At 46.0% G+C, this 17,759-nt stretch overlaps 1 protein-coding gene across 4 annotated transcripts in view; it reads right to left on the bottom strand.

Moving 5' to 3' along the window:
• Positions 1-17,759, bottom strand: part of LOC138549941 (rho GTPase-activating protein gacN-like) — a 308,520-nt gene that overhangs the window by 238,154 nt on the left and 52,607 nt on the right. For all 4 annotated transcript variants that reach the window (XM_069642373.1, XM_069642374.1, XM_069642376.1 and 1 more), the window contains one exon: positions 8,555-8,712. In XM_069642373.1, coding sequence (XP_069498474.1) covers positions 8,555-8,712 — 158 coding nt within the window. The remainder of the gene's footprint in view (positions 1-8,554; positions 8,713-17,759) is intronic.

Below are 17,759 nucleotides of genomic sequence, written 5' to 3'. Positions count from 1 at the left end.
TGTCGACGTAGCCTGCGTTCCGCGTTGTTCCTCGACAGCCGCTCTATGGAGCGTTACGTCGGATGATTTTGGGGTAGCGCCTGTGTTTGATGAAAGCCCAATCGCTGGTCGCGGCTGCATTTGCGGGTGGGGCTTGAGACCCTTACGGTCTGAGGTAGACGCCGGAGTGCCCTGCGTCCCCTTCGGCGCTGATGGATCCTTCGTCTTCGACGAAGAAGAGCCGTGGGTTGTGTGCTTAGGCCTATGGGGTCTGTGTGCGTCCTTGTCGCCGGGGTGTTCATCCCCATAAGCAGGGCGTGAGCCGAGCCCGTCGGGGCCGGGGACGGACGTCGAGGAGCGCGAGCGCTCCTTCTGGGGGTTAATGACTTCCGTAACGGATGTCGAGTTATCACCCTCCTCGTCACTTTCTGTAACAGCGGCGGCGGGTGAGGAAACTGACTTCGACATAGCGTAGTCCGCCCACCTCTTAACTTTGCGTTCTTTAAGAGTTCTTGGTTTCAAGAGCTTACAGGCCGCACAGCTGTCCTCCTTATGATTGAGGGGCAAGCAACAATTACAGAGCTTGTGTTTGTCCTTCCAAGTGTATTTGCCCCTACACCGTGGGCAAAACTTAAAAGGTGTCCTCTCCATAGCTGAGGCAATAATAACTGGTGATAACAACCCCAAGGGAAAGATAGGGGAGAAAGAAAGACATTCTCAAAGAGAAGATAAAAGTTTGAACCCCCACTCTCCCTACTGTATGTTGGCCGGCGAGGCCAGGCCACGTGTTCGGCAGCGCCGAAGGATCTCCTCCGTCTCTTCCCCTCCGTCGAAAACTTGCTCGGCGGAGAAACAGCTTCACAGCTAACGTCGAGGGGAGGGATCTTTAACAATATAATAAGTATAATTAAGGACCGAGGTCCGTAGTAAGTATTTGCAATGTCTCTCTAGGAGCTCCGCGTAAGGCGACCAGAAGCTGGGCGGAAAAAAACAATCTGAGGGACCTCGACGCGTGAGGGATTATGGGTACAACGCACGTCACTATAGGGATAGTGTTACAGACACGCCTTGTCGACGTCCCCTTTTCGACTATGAAAAACAAAATGCAATACTCCGCAGTGACCACTGGATGTCGGACCTATGCACAGCATGTGATTCTAAGCAGATTAACAAACATCAGAAATATAAATTCTAAAACGTGTTGCTCGTATTATATGCAACATCTGGTACAAACTGAGATACCCACACCTTGCCAAACCCAGGGGAGGGACAGGAAGAGACTCTATCCCTATCATTCTTTGGTTGCTTGTACAGAGGCCAAAGTACTGCCCTTCTAGGAACAGTTAGCCAGAAGGAAAGGCGCATCATTTGCAGAAACGCATTGAAGAGCATTAATGTGAATCTGGGTTAACCTGAAAGGTTGGTGAATGTTTTGAAGCTGTAATTTGTTAAATGCTGTGAAGCTGTTATGAATTCTTATCAGTTGAAAAACTGTTCGGGCAGTGGAGTGTATGCAGATGGTCAACCTTTAAGAGTGGCCGGAGCAGGCCAAGGGAGAGAGTGCTACAAGGTGGTCACTTTATGTTGTGCGTGGAGTCAAAGAAAGAGCCAAGCAAGGCTTTTAGAGATATTATATTTCTTGAGTTGTTAAACGGGTAAATCATCCTGACAGAGACTATCATTGTTGCCATTGAGGATTTGAAAACGTATTCAAAAAAGAAGAAAAGACTTGTATCTTCTTTGTGGGATTTTTATGTTAAGTTGAATCAATATTGAACTGTGTTGTTGCGAATCAAGACTGTGATCTTTCTTGAACTTTGAAGCTGAAGTACGTAGGAACCTAGGGAAGAGGAGTCCGCCCAGGTTATGAAAAGAGACTGTGTTCATATTTTGAATTCAACCATTATTGTTTTTAACTGCCGTATATGTTTTCCTTGCTTAATTGTTGTATGTACAAGTGTGAGGGACATATATCCTTTGTTAAGCAAAAGGATATTACTTTGTGTTAGGCAGGGAAATCCTCGTCAGGGTAGGGATTGTGAGTCGTCATCCAACCTTATACTAAAATAAAATGGCATTTGTTGAGAAAACTTCACCATGTGGTCCCCCTCACATTTCGGACCCCTCACATATCCAAGATCCTCTTTTGGACATAGAATACCTCTCTACTCATGAGGATGAAGATTCCAGCCAATCAGACTTCTATCGAACCTCCCAATACGGTAGAGACTGACACCTCTAACCTACTGGATGAAGGCCAAGAGTTGGCGGTAATTCTATCAAAACCATTTGTTATACACAGAACTTCGGCTCCTTCACAAGATCGGCCAGTTTGCATCCAGCAAAGTGAATATGATCTGGACGTGCAGAGAAAGCTATGAATCACAACGGTGTCTACAGTATTCTGGGCTGGAACATATTCTGAGGGTGAACCACAATATTGTTTTAAACAGGTAAAATGTTTTGGATCTCTTCTCGAACATTCCCACTCTTAGAAATCTATATTCCAATGATCTAGCACTGATAAGTTTCCTGACCACAAATGAATTGACCTTTTATTATTATACATTCTGTCTAAACTTGTGTTGGATCTAATGCTCGCCGAAATAGAAGCCCTTTTAACAATGGATTATGAATGATATATGTAAAATCGCAGAACATACCTGTGATGGATGCCCCTAGAGCAGTGGGAGGAGCCCGGGAAAGTACACAGTCCCTGCAGAATGATATTCACAGAGGATGGCATAGTGAATAAAGTTCCACATGGTATTGACTGAACATGGGTCCCAAAGTTCTTAGCTGCAGATATAACTGAGGGTGCGATTAGGTGTAAAGCATATTATGTATATAGCCTTGTGGAACATGCAAGGCCATAGTAATTTGTTAAGCGCTGGAAAGCACTGTGCCCTCCTATATCATCATATTATTAACCATTAGGTCGTCTGGCTAAAGGAGGCCCCGCTAACAGACAGATAAGAAAAATTCATTCAACCTGCATTACAGGAGGTACCTAAATGATGGATTACTCACCACCATTAAGAATGATTTAAGTGTGCTCGGCAGTCAATTGATTATATCCCTGCAAGGGATTTGTGCAGTGGTATAAACAAGTACTTTAATTGAGCATGGTCCAGAGGGAAATCTCCTTATCATTAATTTATATTGAAATTATCAGGCCTCCTATACTACCGATACTGGTGAAATGGTTCAGTGGTGGCAATTCGGAGAACCTGCTCATTGTGGGCGATCTAAATTGTAACTATGGAGAAATCATGAGTCGAAACGCCCACACCAATACGGTGAGGACCCCATACTAGCTGCTAGCACGTGAAGATGGGAGAATCTCATGTCTGAGTGGGATTTACATTGTCTAAATCTGGCGTTATCGAACACTAATGCCCCCAAATTCACATGGAAAAGAGATAAATCAACCCCTACACTAGACTATATAATTGTCACTCAACCTTTGTTGGACATATGCAGCGGGTTCAAGACTGTTACTTCTTCCCAGAGTGGCCACCTTCTCCTGGGCAGTGCTTTCACAGCTGTTATTCGATCAGGGACTCAGCTCCGGTTTCTAATATGTTGTTGAACTGTTCTACAGTCCTGGGTCTGCAGTTGTTTAACTGTGAACTCACACACATTTGTAGCACACTAACCTTAGAGCAGAAAGTCGATTTATTCTCGGTCTTCTTTTTTCTCTTGTTTTAGGGTCAATATTTCCCAAGTGCCATGAGAACCATCAGCAGGGACGTCATTTCACCAAAATGCCAGGGGTAGCGGAAGTGACATCTCATGGCCCTTGACCTCTGATGACATCACAGGAAGTGGTGTCATTTGACCCAACCCCAAGTGACATCATGGTAAGTGGTGACACACAACCTTTAACCCCTTGACAAAACAGTAAGTGGCATCACATAGCATTGTTCCTCAGTACACTCACAATAATATAGTCATAATATCACTGTAATATGATATACATTTCAAACAAGAATGGGTCACCATATGTAGAGCTAATATCAGTGTGTATAGGCCCAAATTACTTTGAATGTAAGCAGACGTCCAACAAAACAACCTAGACTATTGTACATCACTCGGGCTAAACTGTAAACAGACACAGCATCTCGCAGAAGCCTTGTTAGGGAGTTAGGCCAAGAATGTGGCACCTTTGGTGCTTCTACTAGTGGGGGGAGTGTCCTTTTAGAGGGTAGGGATTGACATTGTTGGTCGCCTAGACCCTCCCACATCTTCAGGCAACCGATTTATATTGGTTGTGGTAGACCATGCTACCAGGTATCCTGAAGCTATACCTATGAGAATTGTTACTGATCAGGCAGTAGCTAAGGCCCTCCTTGGTATTTTTACCAGGGTTGGTTTTCCTAAGGAGGTTATCGCAGACAGGAGGGGCAATTTTATGTCCCACTACATGCAAGCCATGTGGAAAAACTGTGGCGTGACCTACAAGTTCTCAACAGCCTACCATCCCCAAACCAATGAGTTGGTGGAGAGGTTTAATAAAACTATGAAGAGCATGATAGATGCTTTAGAAGAACCCTTTAGAAGAAAGTGGTACCTTCTACTGCCATGCCTTCTCTTTGTTTATAGAAATGTCCCTCAGGAAGGGGTTGGCTTTAGCCCCTTTGAGCTTCTCTATGGTCATCCCGTAAGAGGTCCATTGGCCCTAATCAAGGAAGGGTTGGAGTGTGTTCCTTCCCACAAGCCAGTGAGAGTCACTGACTATGTGTTAGGTATCCGAAGGAGAATGACACACATGATGACAGAAGCATCTGATAACTTGAAAGCAGGTTAAACATTGGCATGACCAGAAGGCCAACATAGTTGAGTTTACTCAGGACCAGCTAGTTCTAGTTATGGTACCAACAAGGCAGAGGGCCCTACAGGACAAATGGATTGGACCCTTCAAGGTTGGGGACAAACTTGGAGAGGTCAATTATTTGGTGAACTTGGGCAATCCCAAGGAGGCCCCCAAGGTCTTTCACACCAACCGCCTAAAGGCATATGTATCCAGACCAGAAATGGGAGCTTTGCTATTAGCATCTGATCAAGAGGAGGGCCTCTAACTGACCTTCTCAGGGGACAGCCTTTAGATGGAAAAATAGAAGGAGTTAATCTTTCTTCTGATCTGACTCTGAACCAACAGGAGGAGTGCAAAGTTGCATGAAAACACAGCCAAACTTGAACTAAGCGAAATGCATAAAACACAGCCAAAACATGTACTAAACTAAATGCATGAAAACACAGCCAAACTTGAACTTAGCTAAATGCATAAAAACACAGCCAAAACATGTACTAAACTAAATGCATGAAAACACAGCCATATTTGAATTTAGCTAAATGCATGAGAAAACACAGCCAAATTTGAGAAGCACCCAGATACAGAAGTTAGCAGTGGGTTTGAACACGCAGTGTAATCAGAAGTGCAAACATGGGGGACAAGCAGAGAAGGGGGCTGAGGCAAAAGAGGGGACAAGCCTGTCCCGAGTAGGGAATGTACCCATAGTTATGGAGGAGTGTTTTGGAAGTCCAGATTTCAAAGTAGAGTGAGGTTGCAGCGTTAGGTTGACACACCGACGCCACGTCGGCAAGTCCTACTACAGATCTCAGGATTTTTTATGGTGCCATCGCTGCTGGGAACCAACGATGCAGAGAAACACAGGTTCGTTCCACGGGTCCACGCTTTGAAACCTCTGGGTATTAAGCGCGTTATAAATAACCAATTACAATGACTTCATGAGTGTATGCGATTGTGTACGCAAACGTAAGCGTTGATTGCTCCTGTCCCATTGGACACCCCTTTACCAGGGGTCTGCGAACTTTTTCATCCTCCTCTTAATCCTTATATTCACTTTTTCTAGCCATGTCAAGTTACTCAGACCAAATATCGAACCCCTTCAAAATGACAAGAGTCTCCCCAGTACATGACACACTCTAGAATGCCCATGTTCTATGGCCAGTGTGCTTTGGGTAGTGTTGGGCCTACTAAATAGAACACAGCTAGCCTAATGCAGTCACTCCCATAGCTTTTTCTTTCTTGGTTGACTCCAATTGATACATTTACCTGGGTGACCTGATCCCAACAATCCCTTTTTTGTACCTAGCTTACCAGTTGGTCCATGTGCTGTATTGGGATGACTCATTATGACTTATAATGTAGTTAGTTACTAGCTGCTGGTGAATTTTACTGATTACGCCTATTCGCAAACACAGCAAATTGCTACTTGGTTTACAGTGCTAAATTCTATACTTCGTTTTTCAAAGCAGGTTGGTCCAAGCTGAACTTGAAATCAATGTTCGACAGGTATCAGACGGAGCACTACAAGTAACATGCAGTCAGAGAGATCTCTAGAGGTAATAGACACACGTGAAGTCTGATCACAGACACCCAGTCAGATCTTTCTACTGTGAAGGTATCATGAAGTACGACTCAGAAAACAGATTTCATGTTTACACAAAAGGTATTGAACTGAAATGTGAGGATGGTTGAAGGCCTAACTTGCCCTATGCTAAGGTGGGGTTTCCCTACCTGAACGAAACTAATGAAACTCTGTGTCAAAGAGTTCAACTTAAAAGTCTGTCCATGTCCAAAACCTATCCTTGCCTTCACAACTATAATAAACCAATGTGTAGGGATGTCACACTCAAAAGAAACAGTGTTCAACTCAAAATTGTGAGCTTCTTTCAGCTCACAAGTTTCATTCCGCTCCCCTTGCCCAAGCATAAGAAAGTTCCATGAAAGAAAAGTCTCAAAGGTTACCTTCTCCAGTTCAAGGCAATATAGTTCATGACAAATCCTTGGGGTTCCCTGCCCCAAGTTTTAAGTTGAATAATCCAAAACAAAAAGGGTCTCATGACTCTGTTCCCAAGACAACAAGTACAGTTCTTGAAGTCTCAGGATTCCCTTCCCCAAGACTTCACTCACTTTAGTCTTTTTAAAAGTGTTGCAGTGGTTTTGTTGAGCTTGTTTCATGGTGTCCTCAGCTATCACCATTCAGGGTCCTCTGGTCTAGGCGCATATGTCAGACCACGCAGTCCACCCATCACACACCCTTTGCCAAGTTATTGCGTTGCCACACTGCATACACTCATTAAAAGTTCATTTTTCATGTTTCTATAGCCAGTAATGTAGTCAACTGTAAGGTTAGATGAAACTTGTGCAACATAGGTTTACTATGATTTGGATTTCCGTTCAGAGTTAAAAAGTGTTCCTATGTTGCTTAATTAAATTCAAGTTTCACTGCACGCTCACGTTGTCTCAAAGTTAAAGCATTTTAAAGTTTGCTCTTCAATGTGCTCAGTTACTTCAATGGGAATTTTCCCTATAATGGGGTGTTCAATAGGTATGGGTTTCATTTCAGTGTAAAAGTTTCATATAGGTCGGTATTCAGTATACCTTGGTTTCTTGCAATGTTAACTTTTCATATAGTTCGGTATTCAATATATGGATGGGCACTTGCCTGCAGTCCTTTTTGGAGCTCCCCGGTGACTACGTGTCCCTCTGACACTCACCAGTGCTCTGCCCCTCCTCCCAGCAGCTTTTGCTGCTATCTCCGCTCTGTTTCTGGGGCGGGGAATACCGCCAATGCAAACCCTGCTCACACTTCAGCTCTCTCGCAGACACGGGCAATGTCTTCTGTGGTCCGGGTCTGCTGGGAGCCTGGTTTGGCATCCAGTCCCACCATGGCTGCTCCCACGAAGACCGGGTCTTCTACTGGCCTCTGTCACGCTGGCCTCCCTGCTTCTTCTTCATGCTTCTCCTTGTGGGCTCTCTTGCGGGTTCCTTTGCAGGATCTCTGGCGGGATCACTCCTTTTTCCCTGCCCCTCACCTCTCATTTTATATACCTGCAGCCTTCTAACAAGCTGCAGGTGTGCCTGGTCATTTGGAACTGCCCGACCATAGTTAGGCAGACATGCCTGACCTTCCCAGTGTTCGGGATGTAGCTTCCTCATCCCAGTACCCAAGTGGTGATGAGGGGTAATCTTCATCACTCTTCTTCGTCTCAGTTATGTCAGGTGTTGTGTGTGGAATAAGGAGGGGGAACTGGCCAGAAACAGCCTATGAAAGTTGGGGGAGAGTGCAAACTCTCCCCGGGGTTGACTGTCACTGGAAAAAGCGGCATACCATGTCTCGCCCATGGGCATCCACTCCCAATCCTCAAGGACCCTCCACCCAGGTGACCCTCCCTCGCTTCTCCTTCACTCTCAGGGTCAGGATCCAAAAGCAATGGCCTTTCTCTGGCCACCTGCTTAGAGGATCCAAGGGGAGTAGGAGTGACAATACCCTTAGGTTTCTCACACTAAGTAGCATGCAGAGGATACATTCGGCCCAAGAAGTCAACTCTTTCTCCAGAAACAGGAGCCAAGCAATGAAAGCACCAATGTTCTCATATATTCTTATTAACAGGTGTCTAAATGTATCAGGATTTCAGGAAGTTACACAGATCTCCATCAAAGGATACCTATTTAAGAAACAATAACCATATCAGAAAACAATCATTGAACTACACTTTCACATCAATGCTTTTGTATTTTTATGTTTGCATCCGGGGCCTGTACCTTGGCTTGGGACTGGAGCTGGCTGCTCATGGCGGCCAAGTCTTCCGAGGGCATTATCGGGTGTGCCTTTTCAGCACAGGTGTCACAAAAGTCCCACGGTCTGTCCAATGAGTCACCAATCCAGCTTTTGTTGACATCTAGTTTATCAAACAGTGACTCTATCAAGAGGAAAAAGAGAACAGGAACAAAGTTAATTATTCACATTAGATACAAAATGAAATAGATTTTAGACAGTCCAACAGGGTGCTACACCTGGTGCTCATTTCCTTTTCTTGTGTGTAAATTTGCTGAACATCAAAGGTGAAAGATTGTGAGTGCTGAAAGTAACCCATGCAGCCACAGCAGGTGGAGAGGCAGTGCCAGCCTCGCTGTGCTGTCTTCCCTCCGGACCCAAGTTCTTATCTAATGTGGCCATATGTCCAGAACATGACGGGAGCAGAAATCTTATTAAACCCACATTGTTTGGCTTGGACTGTTAAGTGTTCAACCGACACCTGTGCACAGAGCAGGGCACTATGGAGGCTCTGTGGTGGGCAGGTGCATGTTGGCTGTAGGCTGATCTGTGAAGATTTCTAGCTTGCCCGGGATATCCCGGACTCCATTGTGGCTTCCGCCTTTGTTTTAGGTTTATGTTGCTGCAGTTGGTTTTGGTAGCAAGTGAGGTTTCCCTAGTTTCACATGTAGTCCTACACAGCGTAGTGCGGCAGCATTTTACTCTTAGTTTGGACTTTGGGGGGGGGGGTGCTATCAGTATGTGTGTTAGTTTGCATGGTAAAGGTCTTTGGCTGGGTGACTTGAAGGCAGGTTTTAGCTGCCATGTTTTGTTGGTCTGTAAGGATTTTGCTGGAGGGCAATTTCTCAGCACACCTGGTTGTTTAACGGGGTGTTACTATCCCCAGGCAGGTGGGCACATTGTTGAATCTGCAGCCTAATATCATAGGCACTGCAGTGCACATTAGAAACTTGACCTCCAGACAGAACAGTCAACGATAGTAGCAATTGTGACACTGGCTTACTGTTGTGGGCCCCGGAAACTGGACAGAATAGAGCAGGACTGTTTGCATGTTACTTAATCTATCCCAGGATAACGTAATATTAAGTTCCACAGATCTGACTAGGTATTGTGATCCAGGTACTGCTCTTAGCCGCGGTGTCCTCCTCACTCACAAGGCCAGACACAGGCGGGTAGGAGCTTCCTCAAAAGTAAAGGTGGGAGGAATATCTTATAGCCTGTGAAGGTGAAGTCGGGGAATGCACCCTTATTCTAATGGTACTACAGAGATTGACAGGAACACTAATATTAGCTTGGTAAGGATTCGATGCTGCTCTCTGTGTAATAGCCCAGCTATATAGCTTTCTATATGGGATGGTAGGACAACCGGGAATGGGAGATTTTCCCCAGTATGTTTAATTGAAGTAGAATTCATCGAATTATTTATAGCAGATATTGCCACAAATATATGTGGGGGTTTGGGTTAGGTGAATAATTAATGTGGAGGGGCTTTGTGGGGTCTCCCCCCCCCCCACATTTATCTGTGGCAAAATCAACCAGGAAAAGAAAAAAAAATCATCGAATTCTACATCGTTGAAAAATACTCAACCAAATCACATAGACCCGGGGCAACCTATAGAAAATATTACATATTATTGTTGCTATATTTATTTATAAACTGCTAAATTATAGCGCAAACAGAGATCTTAATGTTGCTAAAATAATACAGACATGAGACAAGTTAAGGTATTAAGAATGTAGATGTAAGCAAATCAATTGAATTTTTAATGGTTTCTTAAAGCTTCTTAAATCGGAATCTTTTCTTAAATGCTTAGGAAATGTCTTCTGTAGCTTTGCATCCTTTACAACTATACACTTACTTCCCGCGGAGGAGCGGTTAAAGAGCCCATTGGTAGGTAGAGTTTAAATTGCTTAGGCACTTCATCGGCAGCCTATCCACAGATGCTATATGATATGATATGTCATTTATAATGCGCCTGTACACAAGTGTTTCTAGGCGCAATAAGACAAGGAGGGGAAACAGAGGGCGAACAAGACAAACAATCTTACTAGGCCTTGTGTCTTTCAGATCGCGCAAGTGTGAGAGCGAGAAGTGCAAGGGGAAAGGGGAAGGAGGAAGTGCAAGGAGAGGGGAGGGGAAAACAGGGCAGCAATGCTCTGAGTAAGTGCAGCCAGGGCAGCGCGGCTCTGGGTAGTGCAAGGAGAACAAGGGACTGTAGGATTACAGGTGCAGCCCCTAAGTGCGTGGTAGGCCTGGAGGCAGTGCAATGGTGACTAATGGACTACAGTGGCTGTGCTAGGTTTGACTGTTGATTATATAGGCAGCCAGTTAGGATGAAGTACAATTGGCATGATATGGGTGTTAAATGAGATTTAGGGACAGTTCTGGCCAAATGACTTTGCACAATTTGTTTTTTCTGGCTAAGATGTTTGGTTGCACCAATATTAAGAGAGTTTCCAAAATCCTGGTTTGTGGAAACATTCGCTCTAGTGATATTACAAAGATGTATTTCACACAGATACGGGTGTATTTGCTTGAACATAAAAATAAAAATGTTTAGACAACTACTGCTACCTAAGACACTTACACGAATAGACATTTCAAAGTGTTGGTCCAAGATCATGTGTGAGGGCCTTTGTTCTCTTCGTTTTGCGTAGAGTGTTGATAACAGCAAGCTCGGTTAGACAACCATTTAGGCTAGTGCAATTTCGCAGCAGCCAGCTTTTTATATCAGCAAATAGCTTGTTTAGGCGAAGGTTGTCCAAAGTCATGACCCTTGGCAAAATAGCTGCCAATCGTCTGATAACAGTGGTATATCACCTTTATGCATTGAAAAAGATTGTGGAAAGTCTTTGTTTAAAGATTACATGCAAAGGGGAAGAGCAGACCCCTGAGAAAGACTGCATTACACCAGCGTGTGTTCAGATTCAAGAATAACATACAGTCCAAGCAGTGTCAGGTACCCTTGCCGCAGAACAGAGGGTCTGAAGAAGACCCCTGGTCATGAGTACCAGATGCCAGACAGATCCCACTCAGGAGAGATCCTCTCTGATCCTCAATGTCCCACAGCTAATCCTCGCGGACTCCTTAAATAGCCACGTCTGTGCTCCTGCTGTAACCTCACATAAAAGTAGGGGTCGCTCTGTCGCAAGTGACATTAATTGAGCCTCATCACGAGTTGGGCGGAATCCCCACTGGGATTCCGCCCAACTGTATTCCCGTCGGATCATGGGTTGAAGTTTGAAGTTTGAAGTTTAGTTTATGTATAAAACGCCAACCAGGCCCAGGGGCAACCGGGCACATAATCTTGACAACAGGTTACAATAATCAGTACATATGCAAAATCTTTTCACAAATATACAGAAAAAGTACAGAGAAGTAACATTGGCAAATCGAAAATACAAGTGCAATAAGAGTGTATATACACAGAATCAGTATTAAACTAGGAGCAAGGCCAGAGTGAGGGGATTCATAAATCATGTGAGAGCAGCCAGGTTTTAGTGTTGTTCTTGAAGGTTAGGAACGACGGTTCAGTTCCAATAGGGGTAGGCAACGTGTTCCACAGTTTGGAGGCAAGGACAGGGAATCTTACGCCACCCGCTTTTTGGAGCTTACATTTTTGGGCAAGATGAGGCTATGAGTTAGTGCTGATCTAGTAGGTCAAGTGGAGGAGTGAAGTGTAAGGCGGGAGGAGAGGTAGGGTGGGGCGTTGTTATTCAGACATTTGTGGGTTAAGGCTAGTGTTTTCAAGGCAATTCTTTGTTTTACCGGGAGCCATCGTAAGTCAGATCTGACGGTGGAGATATGAGATCGTCTTGGGATGTTTAAGGCTGACCTTATGGCATTATTTTGTACAGTTTGTAATTTATTGAGGTTGGATTGACTAGTCCCTAGGTAGAGAGCACTACTGCAGTTGATGGTGTTTAGAAATGGTCTACAGGCGGTGATGAGCTTACAGGTGTAAGCTGAGGCAGCCCTTACTGCATTTGTTTGTCTGTTCAAGGAAAGCGTGGAGTCGAGATAGACGCCTAAGGTTTTCGTGTCTTTGGAAACCTTGATAACATTGCCGTCTATGGTGAAAGACTTGTAGATTTGATCTAATTTGTTAAGGCGGTGGCTTGATCCTAGTAGTAAGAGCTCGGTCTTATCGTCGTTAAGACAAAGTTCGTGATGTGCCATCCAGGCCTGGATGACCAGGTAGACATCATTCAGGGCTTTAGTGTCGGCTGTGTAGTCACCTGTGATATGAATGAGTATCTGGGTGTCGTCCGCGTAGTTGGTGTAGGATACACCCAGATAGTCAAGCACATCAAAGAATGGCTTGGTAAATACGTTGTACAACGTAGGGGACACACAAGAGCCTTGAGGAATGCCACAATGAATGGGAGAGGGCTCTGCCGATGCTGTAGGTGAGAAGACCCTCATGGATCTGTTACTCAGGAATGAGTGGATCCAAGCATTAGCAGAGTCAGAGAAGTGGGCTGCAGATTTAAGATGTTGGCATAGTATTTGGTGGTTGACCAAATCGAAGACCGCAGAGAGGTCAAGGAGAAGGAGTAGGGCTAACTTCCCATTGCCCTTTAGTGTGTCCATCTGAGTTTTTAGATCAATCAGGGCTGATTCCGTGCCATGTTTAGGACGGAATCCAGATTGTCTTAACCCTAGAAGATTGTTGGATTCGAGGTATTCTTGAATCTGCAGGTAGGCTGCACGATCCAAGATCTTGAGAAGGAACGGGACCGTGGTGGTTGGTCTAAAATTGGTTGGGATGTTGGGGTCAAGGGAGGGTTTTTTGAGAAGTGGTATAACCCACGCATCCTTTAGGTTATCTGGGACTATACCCGTCTTAAAAGAGGCATTTATGAATGCTGTGATGAAAGGGGCTAAGTCATGAGGTGCTTCCTTGATGATGGGTGCCGGGCATGGGTCGCCTTGGCAATTGGATGGTTTGAGGTTGTTTATGATTCCTTCTACTTCAAGGGTGGTGAGCGGGGAGAAGGAGAAGGGTTTATGATCGGGATTGGCTTGGTGAGTATTAAGTACAGGTATGGTCCGCGGCTGGGCTGAGCTTAGAGCTGGAGGTAAATGCTGCCAACCCGAGATTGGACAGACTCTTAAATGCGGCAGTAATAGTGTTACCACCGCCGATTGTCAGCACTGTGCTTCGTGGAAAGTCACAAACAAACAAACACTCAAGGATGATTGTAAAACATTATATTGTATGGAAAAAATGGGAGCGTGGAAAGGCAAATGTTATTGTAATTTCACTTTGTTGTTTTATTGTAGCTCCCCTTAAACTGCAATACATTACTTGTTTGCTTTATTATACTCTGAATCTGTGTTTTGAAAAAATGTAAACAAAGCCCCATAATGGCTGTTATTGTGTGTCGCACCAGGTGGAACCATGTTCCTTACATCGGGTAAACTGTAAATGAAACCTGTCATCCCTCTGGGGCGAGTGGCTGAGCCCCATGTCTAGTTTATAAGATTCAGCCCACCAAAATGCTTAAAGGGCATGAGGGGACAATAGCTGGGAGAGACCTCTGCACCCAAGTGGTCCTGTCAGATGGTAAGTGGCCGCCTGGCCTAGGACTGTTTTATGCCTGTCGCGTCCAAGGGAAAGAAGAGACTACCTTCTCAATAAGAAGTGGGTCAGGGTTATGAGCCTGTCAGGAGGGAATGTGGGACCCCAGTCTCCGAGACCTCTCAAATGCATACATGCAAGCAATGAGTAGCACATTCTCTTGTCCCATGCCTGTACCTCCTGATGCAGATGCATCTGTTTCCCCTAGGAAACTAAAGCTCCCAGAAGACCCAGCAGTGGAAGAGCGAGCAAGCGAGCGAGCGAGCAGCCAGACTGGGAAAGATAGTGCAAGAAAGATCCAGACTGAAGAATTACCAATACACCAGTCAGGTAGCCCCAGTGCCCCACGCGCCCCAGACTCTAACAACATTTTCACCTAACACAATACCACAGAGCGCTCCAGCCAGCATTTCAACGCGCTCATCCAAAGCAGAGCGGTCCTGCTGTCAATCCATTTACTGGAGAAAGGAAAGTAAGCGGTTGGCCCGGGGGAACCAGGCGAAACAGAGAGCCATTAGAAAGGGAAAATGGGGTGGGGGAGATAAGATGGGGACAGGAAACAGCAAGTTGTGGGCTATTTCGGGTGGGAGAAGTGGACCCAGAGACCAGACAGAAGAAGGACGGTGGAGAAGAGTGTAGCAGGGAATTGCTGAAGGAGTGTGCAAGGTGAGGTAGTGGCTGGTGAGTGAAAGTGGTACTTTCTTATAAGTCTGCATGAAAGGAGTGAGAGTGATAGAGTAGGGAGTGATTTGTAAGGTGACTGGAAGATTGAAAAGAGGGCGTCTGTGAGAGAAGGTATGGGAGGAGAGTAGTATGAAGAGGGGAGCAGTAGTAGTGTGGAGAGGGGGCTAGTAGTGGTGTGGAGAGGGAGTAGTAGTAATGAGGAGGGGTAGTAGTGGTGTGGAGAGGGGAGCAGTAGTCGTGAGGGGAGTAGTTGCCATGTGAGAGGGGTGGAGTAGTGCAGAGAGGGCAATAGTAGTAGTAATGAGGCGATGGGTAGCAGTGGTGTGGAGAGGGGAGTAGTAGTAGTGTGGAGAGGGGAGTAGTTGTATGAAAGGGGTGGAGTAGTGCAAAGAAGGCAATAGTAGTAGTAATGTGGCAATGGGAAGTAGTGGTGTGTAGAGGGGAGGTACAAGGGTAAGTGCAGATGTCAAGTGCTGGTAAGGGACTGTAGGGATACAGAAACAGACCCCGAGTGCAAAGGTTGCCAGGGGGGCAACCAGTGCAGGAGTGCAACTGGCGGGGAGGGGACCTGGGCCCGAGATCAGAGGGTACCCAGATGACCAGTGCAGTTTCAATTTCAGCCAGGAGTTCAGCAGGGGAGAGGAGACGAGAAAGCAGAAGAGGAAGGTCTTGAGATGCTTCCGGAATCAGAGATGGTTCTCCTCAAGTTTCAGAGAGGCAGGGAGGCTGTTCCAGAGAGAGACCCCAGCCGAGGAAAGAGATCTACGACCAACTTGTTGCATGGAGAAGCGACTGACACTGAGGGAGTTGGAGGCGGAGGAGCGAAGGGCTCGATAAGGAAGATATTTAAGAAAAGGGAGTTGAAGGTATTGAGGCCCCAGGCCCCAGAAGGCCTTGTGGACAATGCAGAGGGTTTTCAACTTAATCCTTGCAGCCACTGGGAGCCCGGAAGAGATTTCAGTCCTGGACAGATACAATCCCTGGGCTTGAGGCCAAGGACAAGTCTCACAGTCCTGTTTTGGATGAGTTGCAGAGGGTGGAGAGTAGAAGCAGGCAGATTTAGAAAGAGGCTGTTGCAGTAGTCCAGCCTAGAGAGAACCAGAGCTCTGGAGACAGTGAGCATCTAGGGGGAAAGAAAAGGAAAGGAAGACTACCTCTGAGGAGGTGCAGTGGTAGTGTGACTTCTTAGAGACGTCAGAGATGTGAGGAAAGAAGCACAGTGTGGAGTCAAAGACGAGCCCGAGGTTTTTAGACTTACAGGTGGGTGCAGGAAGAGGGCCTAGAGAGGCCAGCCAGAGAGTGACAGGAAAGGAGGGAGCAGGTGTGCAGATGAGGAGAATCTCAGTCTTACTGGCATTAAGGCAGAGATCATTGGCGGCCCACCACTCCTGGATAGCAGACAGTCAGTCAGAAATGAGGGATGGAGAAGAGGTGGCAGAGTGGAGCCTGACAATGAGCTGAGTGTCATCCACATAGCACTGAAGGTTGAGGCAGAGAGGGGCGCTGCATGGACAAAAAGTGCCATGTATTGGTTGAACACCCAGGGAGAGAGGTTAGACCCCTGGGGAACACCACAGGTAAGGAGAGAGATAGAGGAGAGGAAGGAACCAAGTTGGACCTGGGAGGGTCGATCAGAGAGAAATAGTTCAGCCAGGGTAGGGCCTGATTGGTGATACCGAGGTTATTACGGAGACGGTTGAGCAGCATGGCATGGTTGACTGTATCAAAGGCAAAAGAGAGGTCAAGTAAGATGAGGCAACAGGGTGTATTAGAATCGAGGTTGGAGAGCAGGTATTCACGGATGTTCAGGAGAGCAGTTTCCGTGTTTCTGGCAGCTCTGGGGCCAGACTGATGGTTATGGAGGCAACCAACAGATTCAGTGTGAAGATTAAGTTGGGAGATGGCCAGCTTTTCCAAGAGTTTGTCCAGGAAAGGAGTGATGGATATAGGGCGATAATTAGCCGGGCAGGAGGGGTTGGCTGAGGGTTTCTTAAGAAGAGGGTGCACAAGAGATTGCTTGAGGGGGGAAGGGAAGACTCAAGTGGTTGCAGAAGTCAGCCAGAGCAGGAGCCAGGGTGTCAATGTGGTCCTTGATGGTTTTGGAGGAAGGGGGATAACCTGTTTTGACAAGACTTTCATGGATTGGACTGGTCTAGAAACCTCATCTGGGGAGGTTTTCTTATGCAGATATGCGGTCAAGCGGATAACCATATTTGCACCGAGCAATACAGTGATCCTAATCATACTGACCGTTGCAAATAATACCCAGTGCTAAAACTATCAAAAGATATATGACGTAAGCTGTATCCGTCATGGATGGCTTTACAAAATCCTATACTCAAAGGTGTGGTTCAAGGGTTTTTATTGAACACAACATAAAGTATCCGTCTAAGGCACCCGGAGTACAAGGCTAAGCCTCTCTGTGCCTGTCCCGGCCGAAGGGCTGTGGGCCCTCTGTCCTTGCTGGTCCATACGACTCTCTGTGAGACCACTGTTAAAACGGATTTCTGAACTCTGTCCTGGAGGCGCAGAGGTTCAGAAGGCCAGCCTAGTTTCTTGGAACAGGGTAACCTCTGGACAAGCCAGACCAATCAGGGTAGCGATCGCGGCAGTCAAGACTAGGTCTCAAGAGGGGTGAGGGTGACTGAAAGCCTGCAATGAGCACACAAAGCAAGGACACTTACAAATTACTCCAAATAGGTGTTATATTAAAAATAGACACATTTATTACAAGGCCTTTGTAACATTGACCGTAGCGAGAAATCACAATAAAACTCCAGTAAACCAATACATCACACTCAATACAATATATACACAATACCAAAGAGTCTAACGAGAGAGACGCACGAAATATGCAGACCACCTAGATGGGGAGGAAAACAGGCAGTGCGAATACAGGTTAGACCCAGTCCGCCTTCAGAGG

The sequence above is a fragment of the Ambystoma mexicanum genome, chromosome 1q (assembly GCF_040938575.1).
Source record: "Ambystoma mexicanum isolate Mex_15411 chromosome 1q, UKY_AmexF1_1, whole genome shotgun sequence".
NCBI classification, from domain to species: domain Eukaryota; kingdom Metazoa; phylum Chordata; class Amphibia; order Caudata; family Ambystomatidae; genus Ambystoma; species Ambystoma mexicanum.
Note: the sequence above shows the minus strand (reverse complement) of the source record. Positions and strands in the feature narration are given on the sequence as shown.